The sequence below is a fragment of the Ammospiza nelsoni genome, chromosome 8 (genome assembly GCF_027579445.1).
Source record: "Ammospiza nelsoni isolate bAmmNel1 chromosome 8, bAmmNel1.pri, whole genome shotgun sequence".
NCBI lineage: Eukaryota > Metazoa > Chordata > Aves > Passeriformes > Passerellidae > Ammospiza > Ammospiza nelsoni.
In genome coordinates, this window is record NC_080640.1 from 12,451,366 (window position 1) to 12,472,316 (window position 20,951).

A 20,951-nucleotide genomic window follows, 5' to 3' on the forward strand; every position below is an offset into this window, starting at 1 on the left:
TTTGCTTTTATTCTCACAGTTCTTTTCTTCACTGTCTCCATCTCTGCAGTAGTCAAAAACCTTTATTGTGAAATTCTGTCTCCTCATTTTAGGAGGGAATTCAATAACAAGAGCTGGATCTGCAATGCTTCTCTCTACTTCCAGAGTGCACTTGCAGCTAACAGAGCACACAGGCAATAAAACAGTGATCATGCCAGAGACTGAGAAGGTGGTAGTGTGAAATAACCCAAAGTGCAATCCCTGCCTTACACTTACATGGCTGAACTGTTCTGCTGTGCTGCCCAGGGTGGAGAGCTGAGGCTGTGAGCCAGCAAACACCCGAGTGAAATCAGGTCTGGGTGTTGTGTGTGCCCAGGGCCAGAGAAGCCACTTTGTGGTGGCTTTGCAGCCACTGGGTGCTGGCTTGGGTCCCCTCAAAATCATCTTCAATCACAGAGAGATGATTTACTCCTGAAGAGCAAATGAGGCTGGGAAGGCCTGATGGCTGGGAAAGGGCAGGTCAGCACCAGGAACAGATCAAAGGCACAGAGCTGGGCTGAAGGTGAGGCATCTTGGCTGGGAAATTGGTGTCAAGAGAGCCTTGAACTGCTGAGGGCTCTGGCTGAGACCAAGCCAGGGAGGGATCAGCACTCTCATGAAGCTCCTCACTCACCTCTGCTGTCACTCCATCCTTGTTTCTGATGTGGATCCCAAATGTTCTCTGTGCCCCTCAGAGTCACTACAGCACGTTACTCTGCAGAGATGGACTGTGCTAAATGAAAGTGAAAATGAGGTTTAGAGACAAGAAGGGAGAGAAAGACATGAGGGGGGACATGGGGACTGGCCATGAGGGACAGGGATTCATTTACAACAGCATGTTTAGTCTGTGTGTGGTACCAAAGCCAAGACACTGAGTTCCCCAGGAGACCTTAACACAGAACAGTTCAGGGGTGTTCAGAGCTCTTGGAAAAGGTCCATACCCAAAGCCCTGTTACAGCAGATAAACCTCAAGGGGCAGAGGGGTGGCTGTCACAGCACCACAGGATCCCATCATCCCACATGGTGTGATTGTAGCTATTTGCTTTGGAAAGACAGGAGTAGTTAGGGATGTTACCAAAGGCAGCAGGAGAAGATGATTATCCTCTGCAGAACACAAGGCACTGCAGGTAATTACTGTCTGTGCAACCATGAGAATTTAGCTTGGAACAGAGGATATGGAAAATTGTAGTGTACCTTCAAAGACCATTTCCTCTGAGTCCATGATTGTTAGTATTAAGTAAAGTTATAAATTGTCTTTAATATAATATATAATCTTGTCTTTAAAAGGTATTTCATGGTCTGCAAGGAGGCCCAGGACAGAGAGGACAGAGTCTCTTTTGTGATGAACCATCTGTCTCTGATGTTGGCACATTTCTCTCCTTAGCTCTTTACAAAAGCTTGTCAAGGGGTGGATGGGGATGGTAGGGATGGTGGTGCAGCTGGAATGGTTGGTGGGTTTTACCCTACAGATTCTGTAAGATTACCTGCTGTTTTGGAGGAAGTTTTTCTTGCTCTCTTGGAACTGCTTCTTTTAAGAGCATGCATTAATTACTCCTCACAATTATGTGGCAAGAGCAGTGAGCAGGAACCTGCCAGAGCCCAGCAATGCAGCAGTAAACCCACCTGCAGACACCTCCTCCTCCAATCTTCCCTTTGAAAAGGTGTTAGAGCTTGAGCTTTTAAGCTTGAAAAAAAGTTCCAAAGGCAGAATGTGTGAGAGAGATGAAATGGGAGCTGAACAGAGAAAGGAAAACTGTATCTTCAAGTCTAAACATCCTGAGATTCCTATGATTTGTTAATTTCCCTTTTATCATGGTCAAGCATATGTTGAAATCTGCCACAGAGATTATCCACAAGTCTCTTGCCATCACAGATAATATCTGCTGCTGGTGAGAGACCCCCCTGAAAAGGTTAAGTCAGGATGGCATTTTCCTGTGGGAAAGTCAGATAAATGCATTTGTGTTCACAGTGTCCTAGAGACACCCAACACCATACAAATATTATAAATATACACAGAAAGGAAGATTAACGATGTGCAGGTGGGTTATAAACGCAGATAAAGACAAGAGCTAGATGACAAGACAATTTGGTGAAGCAGGACTCTAATTCTGCTGGATGATGAATTGCAGCTACTGTGAAGCACCAACTTTCTTCAAATGCGTCAGTGATGTGTGCTTCAGGTGACCCTGGCATTAGGAGGAATATGAAATGGCATTTTTGTACCAGAACATGGATTTTTAGGACTGGAGGTCACCTGTTACTCTGCAGAGGAGCTAATGGCCAGACAGCAGTGTCTGTCTGTGTGTGTCTGTGTGTGTGTGTGTGTGTGTGTGTGTGTGTGTGTGTGTGTACACTCTACCAACTTCCACACTATTTAAGCTGTTACTTGAACCCCAGATATTTGAGAAAACTCATTTGTACCAAATAAGGACAAGAGCTCTGAGAGAAAACATTGATATTTGCCTGGATTATCAAGATGTCCTCTTTCTAAACGATCCTGTTATCTCTACTCTTGAACGAACAACTAAAAGTCCGGCCGTGCTCCAGCTGAGGCCCCTCGCTCCACAGGAGTCCACAGAGCAAGAGAGGTTTCTGTCTGGAGGAGAAGGCGTTGGGAAAAGCAGCAGCAGCCGGGGGCAGAGAGCTGTCAGAGGCGCTCAGCGCCCCTCTCACGGGCTCAGGGCCGGCTGGCAGCGCCCGAGCGGGGCCGAGGAGCGGCTGTGGCTCCGTGCTGGGCCTGCCCGGGCTCAGTGAGGAGCTCAGCGCACCGTGCTGGGGCTGCCCCGGCTGAATGAGGAGCTCAGCGCTCCGTGCTGGGCCTGCCCGGGCTCAGTGAGGAGCTCAGCGCTCCGTGCTGGGGCTGCCCGGGCTCAGTGAGGGGCTCAGCGCTCCGTGCTGGGGCTGCCCTGCCCGGGCTCAGTGAGGAGCTCAGCGCTCCGTGCTGGGGCTGCCCTGCCCGGGCTCAGTGAGGAGCTCAGCGCTCCGTGCTGGGGCTGCCCTGCCTGGGCTCAGTGAGGAGCTCAGCGCTCCGTGCTGGGCCTGCCCGGGCTGAGTGAGGGGCTCAGCGCTCCGTGCTGGGGCTGCCCTGCCCGGGCTCAGTGAGGAGCTCAGCGCTCCGTGCTGGGGCTGCCCGGCCCGGGCTCAGTGAGGAGCTCAGCGCTCCGTGCTGGGGCTGCCCTGCCTGGGCTCAGTGAGGGGCTCAGCGCTCCGTGCTGGGGCTGCCCGGCCCGGGCTCAGTGAGGAGCTCAGCGCTCCGTTCTGGTGCTGCCCTGCCCGGGCTCAGTGAGGGGCTCAGCGCTCCGTGCTGGGGCTGCCCTGCCTGGGCTCAGTGAGGGGCTCAGCGCTCCGTGCTGGGGCTGCCCCACCGGGACCGGCACGGCCGCTGTCCAAGGGTGCGACTGCTGGCTTCTGATGGGAAAAGATGCTGGGTTTGGGGAGTTTTGCAGAGAAATGCTGCAATGAGCTGAGTTTTTTCTGTCTTTGACTTGCTCTGAGGCAAGTTCAGACTAGCACTGGTACCTGAAGGAAAGCAAAGGCAAATCCAAATCCAAACCCTGACCAATTTAAACACAGATCCTTCTGTCAGAGCAGGGTTTTTAAACATCACTTCCCATGAGACATATGGCATTGGAAGAATAAAGCTCCCACCTCAGAGGACCAAGACAAGATTAATTTTAACACCTGTGGAGAGAGATTGGGTCTTCTTGGAACAAGAAAATACCTGTAGTGTTTTACTTATGATGTCTTCATGCATACCTCGCTTTTCTTGGGAAACTCTTCATGGATTCCATTCTGAATGTTGTGGTTCTTTTCCCCCTTTGCAAATCTTTTTCAAGGTCTACCAAATAAAAAAATCCCCATAGTAACTAGTTCTATTTTATGGGTACCTCTGTATTTGCAGATATACCTAGAGGCAGGTCTTGGGAGGTTCAGAGTGGACATCAAGACAAAGTTCTCCCCTAAGAGGGTTGTCAGTCAGAATATACTCCTCAGAGAAGTGGCCACGGCACCAACCCTGACAGAGTTCAAGAAGCATCAGGATGATGCTCTTAGACACCTGAATAATTTCAGATAATCCTGTGAGGAGCAGGGAGTCGGACTCAATGACCCTTGTGGGTCCCTTCCAACTGGCAATATTCTATGGCTGCACAGTTTTCAGCAGAGTGGATCCTGCCCACCACCCAGTCCTCCCTCTCAGTTCCTTCTGCAGTTTATTTGCAGCACATAGGAAAGGCTCAAGATGGCTCTAGCACCTTTGCAGCCCAGAAAATTTCTGGTATCTGCCAAAACTTCATGAAGGTTTGTAGTGGAGACACATACATGAGGTGAGCCCTGAAGCATCCTGGAGGACACCTGTGCTCCAGCTCCAGCCTCACATCGGTGCTGTGGGAGCTCTGACGCCGATCCCGGAGCGCACCACAGCAGTGCTGGCAGGGCTGGTCCGCCCGGCTCCGCTTCCAGGGATGCTCGGCACTGCTGAAAAATCTCCCTCTCGCCTCTGAGTGCGTGGGAAGGGCAGGGAGGGAGGGAAGGCAGCGCCGGAGGAGCCGCAGCTCCGCTCTGTGGTGGCGGGCCCCGCTGCAAGCTGAGGACAGGACAGCAGCTCGCTCTAACCCAACACTGCCGAACACAGCCTTTTTGTGGCACAAAGAAAAGATGTTTCCTCACCGTTTCGAGCCTTTGCTCTGCTCCCCTCCATCCTTCCCTCCCGCTCTAATCCCTCTGTATGCAGGCACCCTTCACTCCCCGGTTTTATCCTGCACCCCAGGACACAGCAGGGATACTGGGATGTGCCTCACAGCCCTGTGCCTGACTGCAAAACACGGTCAGCTGGGCTTCATCCTTCGAGTAAAAAAAAATTTTTTTTGAGGAAAAAAAGAGCAAAATTTACCTACAATTTTCTCTTTCTATCCTTACAAGTTTTTCCATTCCTGACACACAAATTAGAGAAATACAGGATCACTCCTTACAAAATATCTGTGACATCAGATATAGTTTTTAAATATGACTTACCTAAGAGGTTTTGGTGAATTAATAACACAGTACAGAGAGAAATTTCGACTTAAAAGCCATGAATCTTTTAAGGCTACTGAGGGATGTGGTCTGCTTCCTAGAGTAGTCACACTGGACAAAGACTGGGTCAGCCTTAAATCCAAATACAGACTCCCAAAGTCACAGCACTGAGATGGTTTTGTCATTCAACTTCCATTTCCTTTTAAACACCTAAACAGTCTCTGTAACATCTCTGCAAACTGAAGACAAACTGATCCCTCAAGAAAAGTTTTTTATCAGTGGTCTTCATCCTGTAAACTGTGGATTTCCCAGGGCTGGAGCTTAATTTTGAGTGTCTAAAAAGAACAACAACAAAAAACCAACCAAACAAAAAAACCCAAACAAAAAAAAAAACCCAACCAACCCAAAATAAAAAACAATAAAAAACAAGACACACAAAAATACCCCTAGCTAAACATCAATAGATATGTGGATATTAGCAAATCTGAAAAAAAGTCTGAAAAATCTCTGAGCTGCAATATTTAGAGATACTCTGTTTTCTTCATTCTCCACCTTATTCCCTAATTCCCTCTTAGCTGGGAAGAGACTCTGTCTCAAATGATGTCACTGCAGCACCAGCTCCAAGCCAAGCAGATAAATGGCCTTACAAAACTCCCTCTCAGTCAGAAATGGTGTGAATTAGGTCAAGATTGGGATAATGCAGAGATCAGGAAATAAGTCTACTAAGTAAGCCAAAAAGCAAAGTGTTAATGGCCAGGACAGCAATACATAATGAGCTCTTAAGAAGAAAAACACATAACTAAGCCACATATTTCCTCACTGGCAGTCAGCTGCATGGTGGTGCTTTAATGAAGTTACAAGGCAGAACACAGGAATATTTAATCTCCAGAGATCATCATTAGTGAGGATAAACTACATTTTACAATGCTGCCATTATTTTTGCTAGCATCTCATTAATCATTTAATGATCATTACTCATTATTTACTTAGCCTGGACAGAGTACACAGCTGTGCAGAGATACCCACAGAATCACAGAATTCAGGTGGTCCCTGCCCATGGAGCCAACAAAGCTGATGTTTGTCACTGCTACCAGTGACTATCAGCAGTTTGCATAGGAGGAAATACCACCTATGTCCATCTTCATGGGCAGTTGAAATGGAAGTTGACTTCTGCTGTGATAAATTGAAGATGCTGAATGGTTTCAGTGAGGAGTAAAATCCTCTGCCAGATCTGGAGAAAAAAGAAGGCAATCATATTGCTGTGCTGTCCTCAGTGGAGGACTGGGCCCCCAAACTGTTTCCAAAAGGCCAGAGAAGATAAAGCTCAGCTGCAGCCTGCTGGCCAAGCATAGACTGTGTACTCTGTCCGGGCTCTCAGGGTGTCTCCCTGTGGGCCCAAGGGTTTGGAACAGGCTCAGCTGAGCTGCAGAGGAACAGCAACCTGGTCTGCAGGCACAGCTGCTGCAAAAGGCCATTTACAGTGGCAATGGCCTTCACTCAAACACAAGGTGACAAATTTCCTCTAAGCCTTGAAAAAGCACCAACCCTTGTCCTCTGAATAAACACAGCCAGGTGGAAGGGGTTTCCAGCTCAGCAGCTGAGAGGTGCTCAAAACAAAGACTGGAGCACAGTCCTCCCATGGTGACCTGGGCAAGCATGGGGTGCTCCCACATCCAGGGATGTGACATTTCACCAGTGCCTTACTCACCCTCACAGTACCCACTGCTGGAAATGGGGCAGGTCAACATGCTGGAGGACAGGAGAGAGATTATTTTAATCCTTGGTTCCTCTTCATTTTGCCCTAAGGACTGACTAATCAAATGTGATAAATTTTGAGAAACATTTTGAACACTTGTCCATCTCTAGCTATTTACTTACCTCAACAGGCATTTCTCTCTTTCCCCAGGAAGCTCTGAATGTCTTTCTCTGCAAGTTCAGGAATATTCCCTTTCTTCTATAGTTCAACAACTCCATGTCTCAGCTCTGAATCTCTGGTGATATCCCAATCACAACAGAGCACAGTGATTACACTGAGGCATCCTTTACAGACCTCTAACATCCAGGTTAGAGGCACCTGGGAGAAGTAAAATTCCCTTGTAGATCGTCCTGTCCAGAGGAAGTCTCCTGCTCTTTTTAGGTCTTATTTTCCTGAGCTGTAAGGAGCTGTTTAGCCTTTACTGTGTTTTTGCCCAGGAGAGCCAGAAAGGCAAAATGATTTTTCTAAAGCAATTGTTCTACAGAGAGTGCACAACACCTTCTGAAGCCGAGTCAGCACATAAATGTAAACCATTAAATGAGAAACCCACTGAGTATTGAAGCAGTTGAGAATCAAGACCGGCTGCACCCTGGCTAAATATCAACTGTGGAGTTCAGCCAGGGGTCATAATGCCCTATAACAGCAATGTGGAGGGGTCCTGATGTCCTATAATGGAAACATGAGCTGGTTAGCCAGGGGTTTTTATTGCTGATGGATGAACATTAACAGGCAATTCACTCACAGGTAAAGGAGAGCACAAATATTATGGTTGAAGCAAATGTATTTCATTAAAGCAACTGTGCAAGTTGCTGTTCAGACTGGAGGAGATGGCATTCATCTGTGATTCATCTGTACAGATACAGGTACCTCCTCCCTGATGATCCTTTCAACATGATCCCATCAATGCAACCAATGGGAGAAAGCATGGGCAGAAACAGTGCTGGCAGATAGGAGAGAATTCCTCTTTTTTAATGAAATAGTTGAAAGCAACACCCTTTTTCCCTCCCCCTTTCCTGAATACATTTGGAAACCTGAGCTGAGAAGAAATCTGGAAGTGTTTTCAGAGGAAAGTCAGGGAGAGGAAAATTATGTTCAATATGTCAGGAAAAAACCTCAGAACTTCCTTGTGTGGCAATGACTTGTCTTTATCTGTAAAATGAACTTCTGTGACAAAAAGCTGATGAAGATGATAACCCACTCCCATGGGACAAAAGAACCAGCTGCTCTGATTGCATGGTGCCCTCTGATGGAAGCCAGAAGTGCCCCAGGGGGACAAGGATGTGGTATGGTACAAATACCCCAGTACATACAGGATGCACAGCCAAGAGCAGCCTTTGCCCCCAGGTGCCATTCCAGGCTTTGAAAGCTGTGGATTCTCACATCCTCTTGACTAGAGGGTTGGTCCTTTCAGCCCATTTTCATAGGGAAATCTGAGCTTGCAGCACACTGAGCCAGGTGTGTGCTCCCTGCCTTCCCCTTGCCCCACACGGGGCTGGGGACATGCAAAGAGAAGCGGGGCAGCAGCAGGAGCACAGATGAGCTCATTGATTTACCTGGTTTCTCCTGGGCAGTGAATCACCCAACAGGTTTCAATCAGCAGACAGCAGCTCACAGGCATCCACCAATGGCTCTCCACAGAGAGTTACCATCTCCTGGAGGGAGGGACCAGGCACCACTGGAGGCTGTGACTGCTTGCTGTGTGGGACAGCCCTCAAAATGAAAAACAAGGAGATAAAAAAGGCTGCTGGAGGCCGTATCCATCAGCTCACCTAGAAAAGCTACCAACTGCCCTGGAAGACAGGCACTTGGTGAGAGCCAGACCTGTGAGAGCCATGTGCCAGTGGGGAAGCCTCAGCACAGGGTGTTCCCCCTACCACAGCAGCTCTCTTCCATCCTCATCCTCCTGCTGACTGGGAGCTGAGCTGCATCCCCTGCCCTGTGGCAGCAGCAGGAGGAGCAGAGGGAGACAGGCCCGTCTGGGCACCCAGGGATTTCCAGGAGGAGCATCCCTGGCCAGAAGAACACCATGGACCGTTTCCGGATGATCTTCCAGTACTTCCAGTCCAACTCGGAGTCTGTAATGAACGGGATCTGTGGGCTCTTGGCCCTGGCGAGTGTAAAGATGTACACCAGCCTGGACTTCAGCTGCCCCTGCCTGCCCCAGTACAACATGGCATATGGCCTGGGGATCATGTTCGTGCCCCCCATCATCCTCTTTCTGTGTGGGCTCATCCTCAACAGGCAGTCCCTGGTGATGCTGGAGGAGTGGAGGCGACCAGCAGGGCGCAGGACGAAGGACCCAGCTGTCATCAGGTGGGGTTTGCAGTGGCAGTGGCATCCCTCTTCTCACCTCCTGTTTAGCTGTCCATATCCATGGCTTTGATCCTCCTGGTAGATTAGTTTTCTTGTAAGCTCATCTCCTGAGACCTCTCCCCATGACACTGGAGGGGCAGGGGTGTGGGAAATGCATTTACAGCCAGCAGAAATTAAGGCAGGCTCGTTCCATCCCAGCTAAGGAGAGCAGGAATGCCTCAACACCTGGGCTTATGCCACCACCCTGGGAAACTGCATTGCTGCTGCCCTGTCATGCACTCACAGGGTGTCTTCTGGGGCTTCCATGTGCAAAAACATCAGGCATTTCCTTTTAAATATGCAGAAGGTGTGGCATTTTCATCACAGTCATTCTTTATCAAAAGTCTCAGTCCCTTCACCCGAGCTTTTACTAATTTGTACTGGTAGAAGGGTGAGGAGAATAATATTCCATCCGTTATATGTAAAGTTTTGTGCAGCACACAGGTTGGCTCAGAGAGGGGCAAGAAAGGCTGCAGAAAGAAGGGGATTTTCCAGATTACAACTGATGAGATAAGGAAGTGTGAATATGGAAGACAAGGGAGAGCTGACAAAGATCTGTGCATGGGAGACATAAGGGTACAGTCAAGGCAAGCCCATGGTGAGGGGACTGTGCACTGAGTGCAGGCAGCCCACAGAACCCTGCCTTGTGCTAGTGCAGGTTCCACTGAGAGGCAGAACCAACAAAGACATCCCAGAGCAGAACAAGCATCAGCGGGAGCAATGCTGAGGGCAGCCCTGGGAGTCAGTTTCCTGGGTCTGGAAGGACTGCTTGGCACAGGACAGCCTGCATCCCTCAGGGCTCAGGATGAGGAGAAAGCTCCCAGCATTAACCCACTCACCTCTCTCTCTGCTCCAGGTACCTGTGCTCCTCCATCATGCAGCGAGCCATGGTTGCCCCTGTCGTCTGGATCGTAGTCACCCTCCTGGATGGCAAATGCCTCATCTGTGCTTTCAGTGGCTCCATGGACCCCCAGAAGTTTGTGGGCTTTGCCAATGTGAGCACAGAGCAGGTGCAGCAGCTGCTGGCCAAAGTGCCCTGCAAGGATGACGAGCTCCTGAGGAACAGCACGTCCCGCAAGGCCGTGTCCAGGTACCTGCGCTGCTGCTCCCAGGTGGGTCACTGCTGGCACAGCCCCTCATGTTAGTGAGGTGACCAGGCATGGGGCACCTGCTCCTGCTCTTCCTTGATCTGCCATCCCTTCATTGTGGTCAGGCTGGGAGCAAGGCTTCCAAATGTCACTATCCCAAGTGATAATCTCGAGGAGTCAGGTGGGGAAAAAGAAAGAATTTATGAATGGTTTAATAGAAGAATCAGCAGCTTCTAAACACAGATAATATAAGATACTGTGTCAAAAGATCCTTCTAACTGCCAACCCTGCAGACAGGACCCACTGTTTTAAGGACAGTGCAAGCTTAGACAGATGAAAACAGCTTGCTCAGGAGCAATACAACGGGGCACAACGGGGACTAGAGCCCTGACTGGCCTCAGCTCTTGGTATAGAAGACTGGTGGAAGGTCATTGAAAACAAGCTCTTCTTTCTTATCAAAGGGAGCGGAGCTGCCCATAGTCTGGGCTGTCTTCATGCTGCAGTGGGGACTCCTGGGCCCTGGAGTTAGTGTAGGTGGCAGATGAAGATCACTGGAGATAAGGAATGCCAAAGGAGAGCACTAAAGTCCCCTTTCCCTGGGGTACTCCTATGCTCATAGCAAATGCCTGTCTGCTCCAGGCAATTTTGCAATCAGTTATCCTTACTGAATGATTCATGCACAGATAAATACCCCATATTCTCTGGGAGGAAATTATACCAACCCTCTGGGTACAGTGTGAGGTGCTGGACTACAGGGACAGATCAAAGCCAGGAGTACAGATGCATCACATTTCTCCTCCAGCCACACAAACTCCCTGTCTCTCTGATGCAGGCAAAGAGCTTGTGCCTGTCCTTGTGTCTGTCTTGCTCCTGTTTCACTGCTTCTTTCTTATCCCACAGGCACTTGGCTGGAGCATTCTGTTGATCCTGATCATAGCAGCTTTCCTTGCCCGCTGGCTCAGACCTTGCTTCAACCAGGTCACCCTCCTGCAGGCACGTCACTGGAGCAACTACATTGACATCGAGCAAAAGATTTTTGAGGAGACCTGCTGTGAGCACAGCCGGCTCTTTGCTCACAAATGCATCCTCCACTTCTTCGAAAGCATGCAGCAAGAGATCAAACTGCACAGCTTCAGCTTCCCTAGGCAGGGAGAGGGAGCTGAAGGAGGGGAAGGTCTTCTCCAGGGTATCACAGATCAGGACCAGGTGAACAAACTTCTGAAAACGTGGTACTATGAGAAACCTCCCCTGGATGTCAGCCAGGCACACCAGAGCCATCCCCTAGTGCGAGAGAGATCCCCCCTGCCCAGGGCAGACAATGCCAGCACCCACTCCAAAGTCCCCCAGCACAGCAGTGTGTAAAGGGGGATTTGTCCTGCAGGCACAGAAGGAGCATTGCCAAACCTCTGCACAAAGCAAGGACCAGTGGCAGGTGACAGTGGTCAGTGACAGTGGAAGGACCAGTGGCAGGTGACAGTGGAAGCTCATACCTTCCTCCAAATCTGCAAACTCAAAGGCTCCACTCCAGGGCATGCCTAGCAAAACCTCCAGTCAGCTGGCTCTGAGGGTCCAAGGGCCCCAGATGCAGTCACTGTTAATGACATTTCTCAGCCAAGGACCCTCGGGGCACTTTTGTCATATCAAAGCGTTTGCAGCTTCTTACAGCTGTGATAAAAGTGTTCTGGCTAAGGAAGGATTTAACCAGGGCAGCAGCATCTGGCTGCATACAAACCACACACACACAGAGGAGTGAGGAGCTCCTGCCCACTCCAGTGAAACCTGCTTCAAAGGGTTATCAGAGCTGACACAGAAGTTATTTAATTGGCAACTCTCTTAGCACCACACCAACATATTTACTCAAAAAGGCAAATCCACCTCCTATGTCTTCCCATCTGCTGAGAACTCTGGCTGCCCCCAGCCCAGCTGCCAAACTGTTCTGTCTTTCTCTCACAACCCATCAATACTTCCATGCATTTATAAAATGAAATATGGCAACACACTGAAATTCATGGAGCAGCATAACTTTAATTGAAGACACCTCTGAATAAGGATTGGATTGGATTTGCAGAAGGAACAGGAGATGGAGGCTTTGTGAAACACAACCATGGGGCTGTGCTGGGGTTTAGTAGCTGCTGTAGGCACTGGTGCTCAGCCATGGAAAGGACGAGCTCACTCTGCCTGAGAAGTCTGAGCACGGACTTTAAACACTCCTCTGCTAGATTTGGGTACAAGCTGACCTATCCAGAGGATCATCCTTGCAACACCTATTTGGGCATTTCCATCCACAGTTTCAAAGCTGTTTGGATATAATCTTACCTCTGAGCCTTTGATGATAATTGCTTTCTCACCTGCCTTTTCCAGCCCCCACTGTACATGGTGCCAGTTTGACTGGTACTTCTGTCCAGCATTGCTGCTTGGATGCATTAAAGTCTTTCCTGCAAATTAACCCAGAACAGACACATCTGTTCCTCCAGGCTGAACCTCACACTGATACCCACTTTGTCTCTTGGAGGGAGAGGTGCAACGTGGAGGGGCTGGGGGAGGTGAGAGTGAAGAAATATCTCCTTGGGTATGGGTAGGTGGGGCAAGCAGGGTTTTCAGAAGGAAATAAGAGGGTGGGATAGGGGCAGAGGAACCTGCCACCACACTGGGACTAAATCCAAAATGAGGGATCAAAATAAAAATTCATATTAATCCCCCAAATTGACTTGTCAAGCTGCTGGCAGGTGGGTCACCGCCTGCCCAGGATGTTTGCATGCACAGGCCAGAGGATGAGGATGTACTGGGTAAAACACTGGGAGGCAAAATAACTCCATAGCCCACACATGGGCAGCTGCACCCCTTTGCCCACTGAGGCCCAGTCTGGAGCTGCAGGGTGCAGAGGGATGGGCTGCAGAGCTTTTCTTATTTGCATAGCAAAATCAGATCTGGATGAATCCCTGAGCTCCCTTGGATATGCTAGGAGAGTGCACAGAGCCAGCTGTGGCCCATGCTGGTAGGGAAAAACACAGTGGTCTTTTCTCCAGGAGCTCTTTACATCCAGGGAGATTCTGAGCTCTTTTTTGAAATCAGCATTGCACTTTGAATTGTGTCTCTGGTTTACTTTTGTCAGACATGACATCACAAATCTGAGGCTGCAGCTCAGTTTGGACTCACCATTTCATTTTAGTCAAATTGGGTATTTTCCTAACATGCTCACAGCTGAGGTCTGCAGCTCCATTTGCATGCTGCTTTCCATGTTCTCAGGTTTTAAGTCATCCCAGTGTGGCCACAAAATATGAAAGGCTAAAGGGGGGAAGAGGAACAGATTTGTTATCTGTACCAGGAGGGTTTAAGGGTGCTGCCATGGATTTAGCAGCTGTCTGTCTCTCAGGGCTGCTGTGATGCCTGACCTGCAGATCTGTCTGGCATCCTTAGGGATCCTCACCTGCCAAAAGCCTGTGAAACAGCAGTGCTGACTGCAAAGACAGCTTCTCCAGTCACTTCCTAAACTCTCCTGAAGGGAATTGTTACTGCTTTCACACTCCTTCTTTCCATTGACTGAGACATGCAAAGCCCTCCCCAGCTCCACACCTTGGAGTCTGTCTTGGTGTGCAGGTGCAGGACTGGGTCCAGGGAGGGACTTGGGCAGGTACCATCTCTTTCAGGGCAGGGTTTCCAGAGCACAAATAAGTTGGGATTTGGGAGGAATCATCAGCTCTGCCTTCCCTTGGAAGTCAGTTAGAGTGAACTTTCTGTTAGGAAGCTCATGAAAACAAAGTCAACATGAAAAGAAAGACCCAGGCATTGTCTTCTGTGGACTCTTTTTTGATTCTCACTGACTATTGCTGGCTTCAGTGAGAATTGTAGTGCTGTACACCAAGCAGGCTCAGACCCTCAATTCATGTTTAATAAAAGGCAGGGTTTTCCTAGAGATCAAAAAGCTCTCAGGTTTTTACAGGGTTGATTCAAGCAGGCTTTGATGTGAACTGCCCTTCAAAAAGCCACTTGTCAGGTGAACAGAGAAGCCAGTCTGAGCTCTTAGCTAGCAGTACAACAGGTCTCATCTATATTCATGCAGCAAAATCTCTTCCCATTTGATGAGATCATGCAATTAACCTCTCCACAGCAGACAGAGCTAAGACTGCTCAGGTATTACCCACGTGCTCTGTGCTCACCTCTGCAGTGGCATCTCAGGGTCAACTCAGCATAATCAGCTGAGCCCCAGGACTGGTGCAGGGCAGACTCAAAACCTGCAGCACTGACTAATGGTCAAAAAGCCTGGTCTGGCTTCCTAGCTCAGCACTGACACACTGCAAAACCTCGTGGGAAAGTACCTGTCCTGTGTCTTCCGTGTGCCACCCACCTATGCACAGCTTCCCTTGGTGACACGTCCCACAGCCACCACTGCAGTCACACTGGAGATGTATCTTGATCCTCACATCAGGTGGTGCCTGGACAGGAACAACTGAGCAACTGCCACTGCCTGTTTTAGAGCCACTTGTAGTCCCAGCAATCCCCCACCTTCTGACCAGCTTGAGGGAGCAATTGAATGCACCAAGGCTGCTTTGTGAACTGGGAACTGAGATGCAGGACAGCACCATCAACACCATCCATTCTTTTAGATTTGTGCTGTGGAAGCCAAGCCCTGCCTAACTATTACCTCTCCTTTCTCTGCCTTTCCTTTTCTTTTCCCTTCCTTCTGCAGAATAAAAAAGAAGAGTTATTTCCCAGAAATAACTCCTCCCAGGTTCAGAAGTAGGGGCTGGCAGACCTGCAAGGTGCTGGCCTCAGATGCTGCTGAGGCAAAGCAGACACACAGAGGGAAGGGGGAAGCTCTGGAATCCAGTTTTTCCATGTGTGCCAGCACTGCAGGGGTGGGGTGTCCCGTTCAGTCCTGGGAGGAGCACCCACCCCCTGCATTTGCAAACAGGTTCACAGAGGCCAATCAGCCAACTCTGCCCAGGGCACAAAGTGCTCTGGGGAGGGCACAGCCATGGTAACACCTGCACCCTCCAGCAAAGAGAGCTGGCGGCTGGGAGACTGCAGAAATGGGGATGTGGAGAAGAATGAAATCTGGTTTTGCAAACCAGAAACAACCCAGGTCCCAGATCCAAAGAAGAGCAGCAGGAAGCAAACTCTAAACTTTTGTAGGCAGCAAAATCAGCAGGAAAAAATGTTAATTTTTTACTTCAAATAGTGGGGTTGTAAGAGTGCATGAATGAAACAGTGGACTGCACAGAAACTTAGTGATGCCATCTTTGAAGAGGAAATCTGAAAGAATGAAATAGACTGAGGCCACAGCTTGGACCCTGGTGGGGGAAGGAATCAAGCAAAGATGGACAAGTTTCGGATGATCTTCCAGTTCTTCCAGTCCAACCAGGAGTCCTTCATGAACGGCATCTGTGGGATCATGGCCCTTGCCAGCACCCAGATGTACTCAGCCTTTGATTTCAACTGCCCCTGCCTGCCACAGTACAACCTGGCCTATGGGCTGGGCATCCTCCTGGTGCCCCCCTTCATCTTGTTCCTGCTGGGTTTTGTGCTGAACAACAACATCTCCATGCTGGCAGAGGAGTGGCGGCGGCCGCGGGGCCGGCGCGGGAAGGACGCGGCCGTGCTGCGCTACATGTGCTGCTCCATGGCACAGCGGGCCATGATCGCCCCCGTGGTGTGGCTCTCGGTGACACTGCTGGACGGCAAGTGCATCACCTGTGCCTTCTGCACCTCGGTGCCCCTGGAGAGCCTGGGCAATGCCAGCCACCCCCGCCTGTCCCAGGGGGAGGTACAGCGGGTGCTCGCCCGGATCCCCTGCAAGGAGATCTACACCGGGCAGCAGCTCATTGCCAGTGAAGTGGCCGTCAGGTACCTGCGCTGCATCTCACAGGTAAGAGGCACCATGGTGTGCTCTCACTGGTGGACTGGGGTTAGGCACTGCCAGCCTGAGCTCCCTCAACAGAATCTCCTTGTTGAAATCAAGCTGCAGCAGGAGAGACTGGTGATTTCACAGGGGTACAAGGTGTTCAGACTCAGCTATGTGGGGTTATGTCTCCAGGATGGTGCAGAGGCTGTAGCTGTAGGTCATCCTAATAACTGGCCATCTCTCCTGCCTGGGCAGCCCAGGGCTGCAGAGCGTGACAGCCAAACCATCTGCATGTATTTATTCAGAGCAGGCTCAGAAGGGGCTGAGATGGATCTTCCTCAGTGGCTGGCAGGTTGTCACCTCTCCAATAACCCATCAGTTGCTCTTCTTATTACAACACGTGCAAGCAACAGGCCGATAACCATCTGTGCCACTTGTCTGTGCCGCTGCATGGGAGCAGCCAGGGTGTGTTTATTAGCCATCCCAGGGAACCACAAATGAAGATGTGCTGCTAACCACTTGTCCTGTGCTTAATTCCTCTCAAGCCCTCTGCTCCTGGCCATGCTGGAGACAGGATGGTCTGAAATACCTGTCACTCATGCACTCCCATTTATAAGCAGACCTTAGGGCAGACAGGAATGATTATCCCCTTTAAGAGAAATGGAACCACTGGGACTCCTCCAAAGCAGATTTTCCTGGGCATACCACATCTGAAAAGCATTGGGAGCTGAAAAACAGGAGGTCCCACATAGAACCTCCCCCCCAGGTGCTCTTTTAGGAGGCTGCATTTCCAGGGGGGTTGAACATCACGAGCTCTGCCAGTACAGCCTGGAGGCAGCCTGAGCTAAGACTGATGGTGAACAAGACAAACTGGTTCTGGCTCTGTCCTCATCTCACCCTTCCTGTCAGACCCCATTAACAGGGGAGCTTTCACTGCTGCCCACTCACAGTAGATGTTACTAAGTTCAGCTTGGAAAAAGAGCTAAGACAGCTGCATAAACCAGGGAGCATCTGGGGCAATACTGCAAGTCAGAGGACACAGGCTATCCTAGACCTAGGTGAGGCACCCTCATTGGAGGCAGGACCAAGGGCTGGGCACAGGATTCAGACCCGGTGTTATTTATGGTCAGTGCCTGCTGATGCTCTATAAGGCAAGAAGCAAGAGGTGCTGCCTATGCACTGAACAAAAATTCTGTGCAAATGGTTCATAGGGCCTCCTCATCCAGTTTTGCAGCGTAAACACAGCCAAGTGTCAAACAGCCCAAAGTGGAGTCAGGCTTGTTTGCAAACCAGGGGAGTTCTGCGGGCTGGTTCTGCTGGGCATGTGACAGCTCTGGTTCCCCTTCATCCCTGCAGGCTCTGGGCTGGTGCTTTGTGCTGCTGATGACCACTCTGGCTTTCTTGGTGAGATCTCTTCGGCCCTGCTTCAGCCAGGCTGCCTTCCTGAAGAGCAGGTACTGGTCCCACTACATCGACATCGAGCGCAAGCTGTTCGACGAGACGTGTGCGGAGCACGCCAGGAGCTTTGCCAAAGTCTGCATACAGCAGTTCTTTGAGGGCATGAGTACAGACCTGGAGGCTGCTCGCTGCCACCTGCCCAGGAAAGCCCCTGCTGATGCAGGGGAAGCTGCCGAGAAGCTCCTGGGCATCACCGACCAGGGCACCATGAACATGGCTCTGAAGAGCTGGCACAGATGCAAGCCCCCACTGCACCTCCACCCACCTGCCCAACCTACTGGAAACGGCTGGGCAGGAGAAGGGCAGCCCGCCACACACCCCTCTGCACCCCGAAAAGAGACAGCTGCCTACTACAGCTGGGTGTGAGGGCCACGGGGCAGGGCAGAGGCAGAATCATATTTTTGTGAGATGGGCTGCAGAGAGGGCAGAAGCCAGGGCACAGGCAAGGGCCAGTGCCACAGCAGCTGGAGGGGAACAGGCACCCAAAGGGCTCAGTGGGATCCCATCTGCTCTCACATCCAGTCCTACAGCATCGGTGATCCAGGTAACAAGTTGTGTGCCAGGAAGGATAATTTTGGAAGGCTATGATGGACAAGCCCCAGGGATGCTGAAGGGTGCAATGTTGCAGCCAGATGTGCTGTGTGTCCTACACCACTGAGCACCAGGTTTGTGTTGTGGCAGTTGCCAATACAGACACTACCAGATGTGCAAAACTTCCTCTCTTTCATGATGTGCTCAGCATTGAGCAGTGCATGTGGGTTTAGGCAGTATTAAAAATTCCCCTGGTGGGGAAACAAGCTGAGAGTGCCCATTTCTGCTGCCAAGTTGTGAAACCCTAAAAGACCACATTACCCCTCCACACACTACATCCCCACAGACACATGGCTCCCAAGCCAAGAAAAGCCTTAAAATAAATTTGACCAAAGCAATGAGGTAGTGAAGAGACATTCCACATAGCCCTGTGTGACAGAAACAGGGTGGTTGGTGTTACGGGCACCATTAAATGAGGATTCCACAGAGATGCTCCTTGAGGGAAGTGTCCAGCCAAGGACAGCAGCTAGCATTCAGCAGCAGGGAATGGAGAGAGGGCCAGGCCAACACCCTGCCACAAATCTGCCTCAGGACAATTTGTTTTTACAAATTTTCCTGTATCTCTCCCTGACACAAACGCTGTTGTTAAAAACCCACCTGGATGTTTGTTTAAGGAGCCAAATGAATAATTCAGGTTTACCATTCAAGCACTGTGCTCAAACACCAGGATTTATAAAAGCTATTTACTAAAGCTGTTGGTGTTTCTTTATTTGTCTGCAATGAAAAGGACTGGAAGAGTCCCCAGGCCAAGCCTGAGGTGCTGAGGCTGTGTGAGTTGAAGAGTTTTGCCAGTGCTTGGCCACCAGCAGCAGCCCTGGCCCTCAGAGGAGAAGCCGGGAGGTCACCACCAACATTACACAATTCAGGGTGGCTGCCCACTTCCACAGAAAGAGGGGATGACAGGATGCAAGCCCTTGAGGTGACCATGGAAATCACAGCCCAGAAGAGTGTTTCCCAGTGGCCCTGATTTTATTACAATATGCAGAAGGCAAACCCCTTTTGAGGCATGAGTTTTAGCCCTGCCACGTCCCTTCCAAGATGTTCATGCACTTGAAATTTCTGCTGCGGTGTTCTTGTTCAAACAATTTATTATGAGTAACTGAAGTGACTGTCGTTTGCATAAACCTTAATTATCAGTGTGCAACTCCACAGAGGCTTTGGGTAGAAGAGAACAAAGGACCAAAGTGATGAGGAAATTCTCCTGGCTGCTGTGAGAGCATTTTAGCAAGCTCATAGTCAAGGGCAGGCTGAATCTGGCCAACTCCCAGGAGAAAGGAGCATGACATAGCTTTGTCATCAATCTTCACACCCAAACTTTAATTAATGCACCTGCCCAGAAATTAATAGGCACAAAACCTGATTTACAAAGCAAAGGAGATTAAAAGATAAAGGTGGTTTCCACTCCTATCATTTGCAGTTTCGTGCTGTTTGTGGCTCACTGGGAAAGATGTGCTCAGAGTCCCCCACGATGGCGAGCAGCACAGAGGAATGGTGGGCTCCATGGCACAGCCGTTAAGGTATCAACTAGATGCATTTGCAATGAGAAACTCTTGGGCTCTTAACTAAGATTTTTAAGATTAGAGCTTTGCCCCCATGCAGCAAATGGAGCAGTTGCAGAGTCCTCATAGATCAGGTTCCCCTCTGCACGCTGGAATCTGGGGACATTGCTCATGGCCTTTGGGAGGAGAGCCTTCCCAAGGAAGCCCAACACCGCCCAGGCTGTGGTCCCAGTGCTGATCCCACTTTGTTGCAGTGCTCTGAGCGTGGAGCAAGCCCCGGGTCCCCACCAAGCCAGCAGGGGAGCCAGCCCCAGGCGAGCGCCCAGGGTGTGGGCGTGCCGAGGGATGCACCGCGCCCAAACAACCGGGAGCTGCAAAAACCCGCCCGGGGATCCCAGGTCTGGGCTAGGAAGGAAAATGGTCCAAAAACCCCATCGGCTGAACTGCCGGCGCTGGGCTGAGCCTACACTTGCTCGGGGAGGAGGGGAACGTGGGTGTTGCTGAGGATTTGCCTATGCTGAAGGCATTCCCTGGGGAGGGCTGAGTTTAACCCCAGGGACAAGACGGCAAGGAGGGTGGGGAAGGAGGATGGGGGCCTCCAGCCTCTGCAACAGGCTGGGCAGGAGCTGGAGCTGAGGGACAGAAGGTGGAGAGGAGGGAGCAAAGAGAAAGAGAGGCGCTCTCGGCTGCCTCGCAGGCATCGCTCAAGCAGGGGAAACAGAGAGCAGAAAAGTAGAACCAGACAGGAATGCACCGCACCCGCCAAAAATCAGGCTGTGCCCAGCCCTACACACACGGTCCCCGGCCCTGCTCAGCCCCCAGCCTGCTCTGTCCCACCTGGGGGAAAGCAGAACCTGGCACCCCACAGAGCTTGTGATGCCCCAAAATCCACCCAGGCAGGCGCCTTCCCGCTGGCTCAGCCGGCTCCCGTGTGCTACAGCAGAAGATTCTGTCCCTTCTCGTGGGACCATGGGCTTCTCCTGCGCTGTCCCTGCCTGCTTGGCGTGGCTCCATCAGCATCACGGCATCCCCTGGGGACGATGGGGGCTGCACCCAAGCCCCGGGCAGGAGGGATTCCCCATTTCCCCTCTGCACCCCTGCAAGGCGCCTCATCGCTGCTGTTCTCCAGGCAAACTCCCGGCCGTCCCAGCCAGCCACTGCACATCTGCATCATGAGTCTGAGAAAGCACGATGTGCTTTTTCCAGTGACTCATTCTCTCAGCTTTTTCATTTCCTTTTTTTTTTATTCTTAAAGGCACAACCTCAGCTGCGCGCAGAGCAGAAGCCAAGCGCCTGCTCTTTGCCCCACCCAAGCTCAGAGCTGGAGAACAACC

At 50.7% G+C, this 20,951-nt stretch overlaps 2 protein-coding genes across 2 annotated transcripts; both read left to right on the forward strand.

Annotated features, from left to right (window-relative positions):
* Positions 1-8,813: 8,813 nt before the first annotated feature.
* CALHM3 (calcium homeostasis modulator 3) lies at positions 8,814-11,589 on the forward strand. The gene is made up of 3 exons (XM_059477106.1): positions 8,814-9,100; positions 9,996-10,251; positions 11,128-11,589. Exons 1-3 carry the CDS (start codon positions 8,814-8,816, stop codon positions 11,587-11,589), a joined length of 1,005 nt encoding a protein of 334 aa, XP_059333089.1.
* A 3,955-nt stretch (positions 11,590-15,544) lies between these two features.
* CALHM1 (calcium homeostasis modulator 1) lies at positions 15,545-17,893 on the forward strand. The gene is made up of 2 exons (XM_059477530.1): positions 15,545-16,093; positions 17,426-17,893. Exons 1-2 carry the CDS (start codon positions 15,545-15,547, stop codon positions 17,891-17,893), a joined length of 1,017 nt encoding a protein of 338 aa, XP_059333513.1.
* The last annotated feature ends 3,058 nt before the right edge of the window (positions 17,894-20,951 follow it).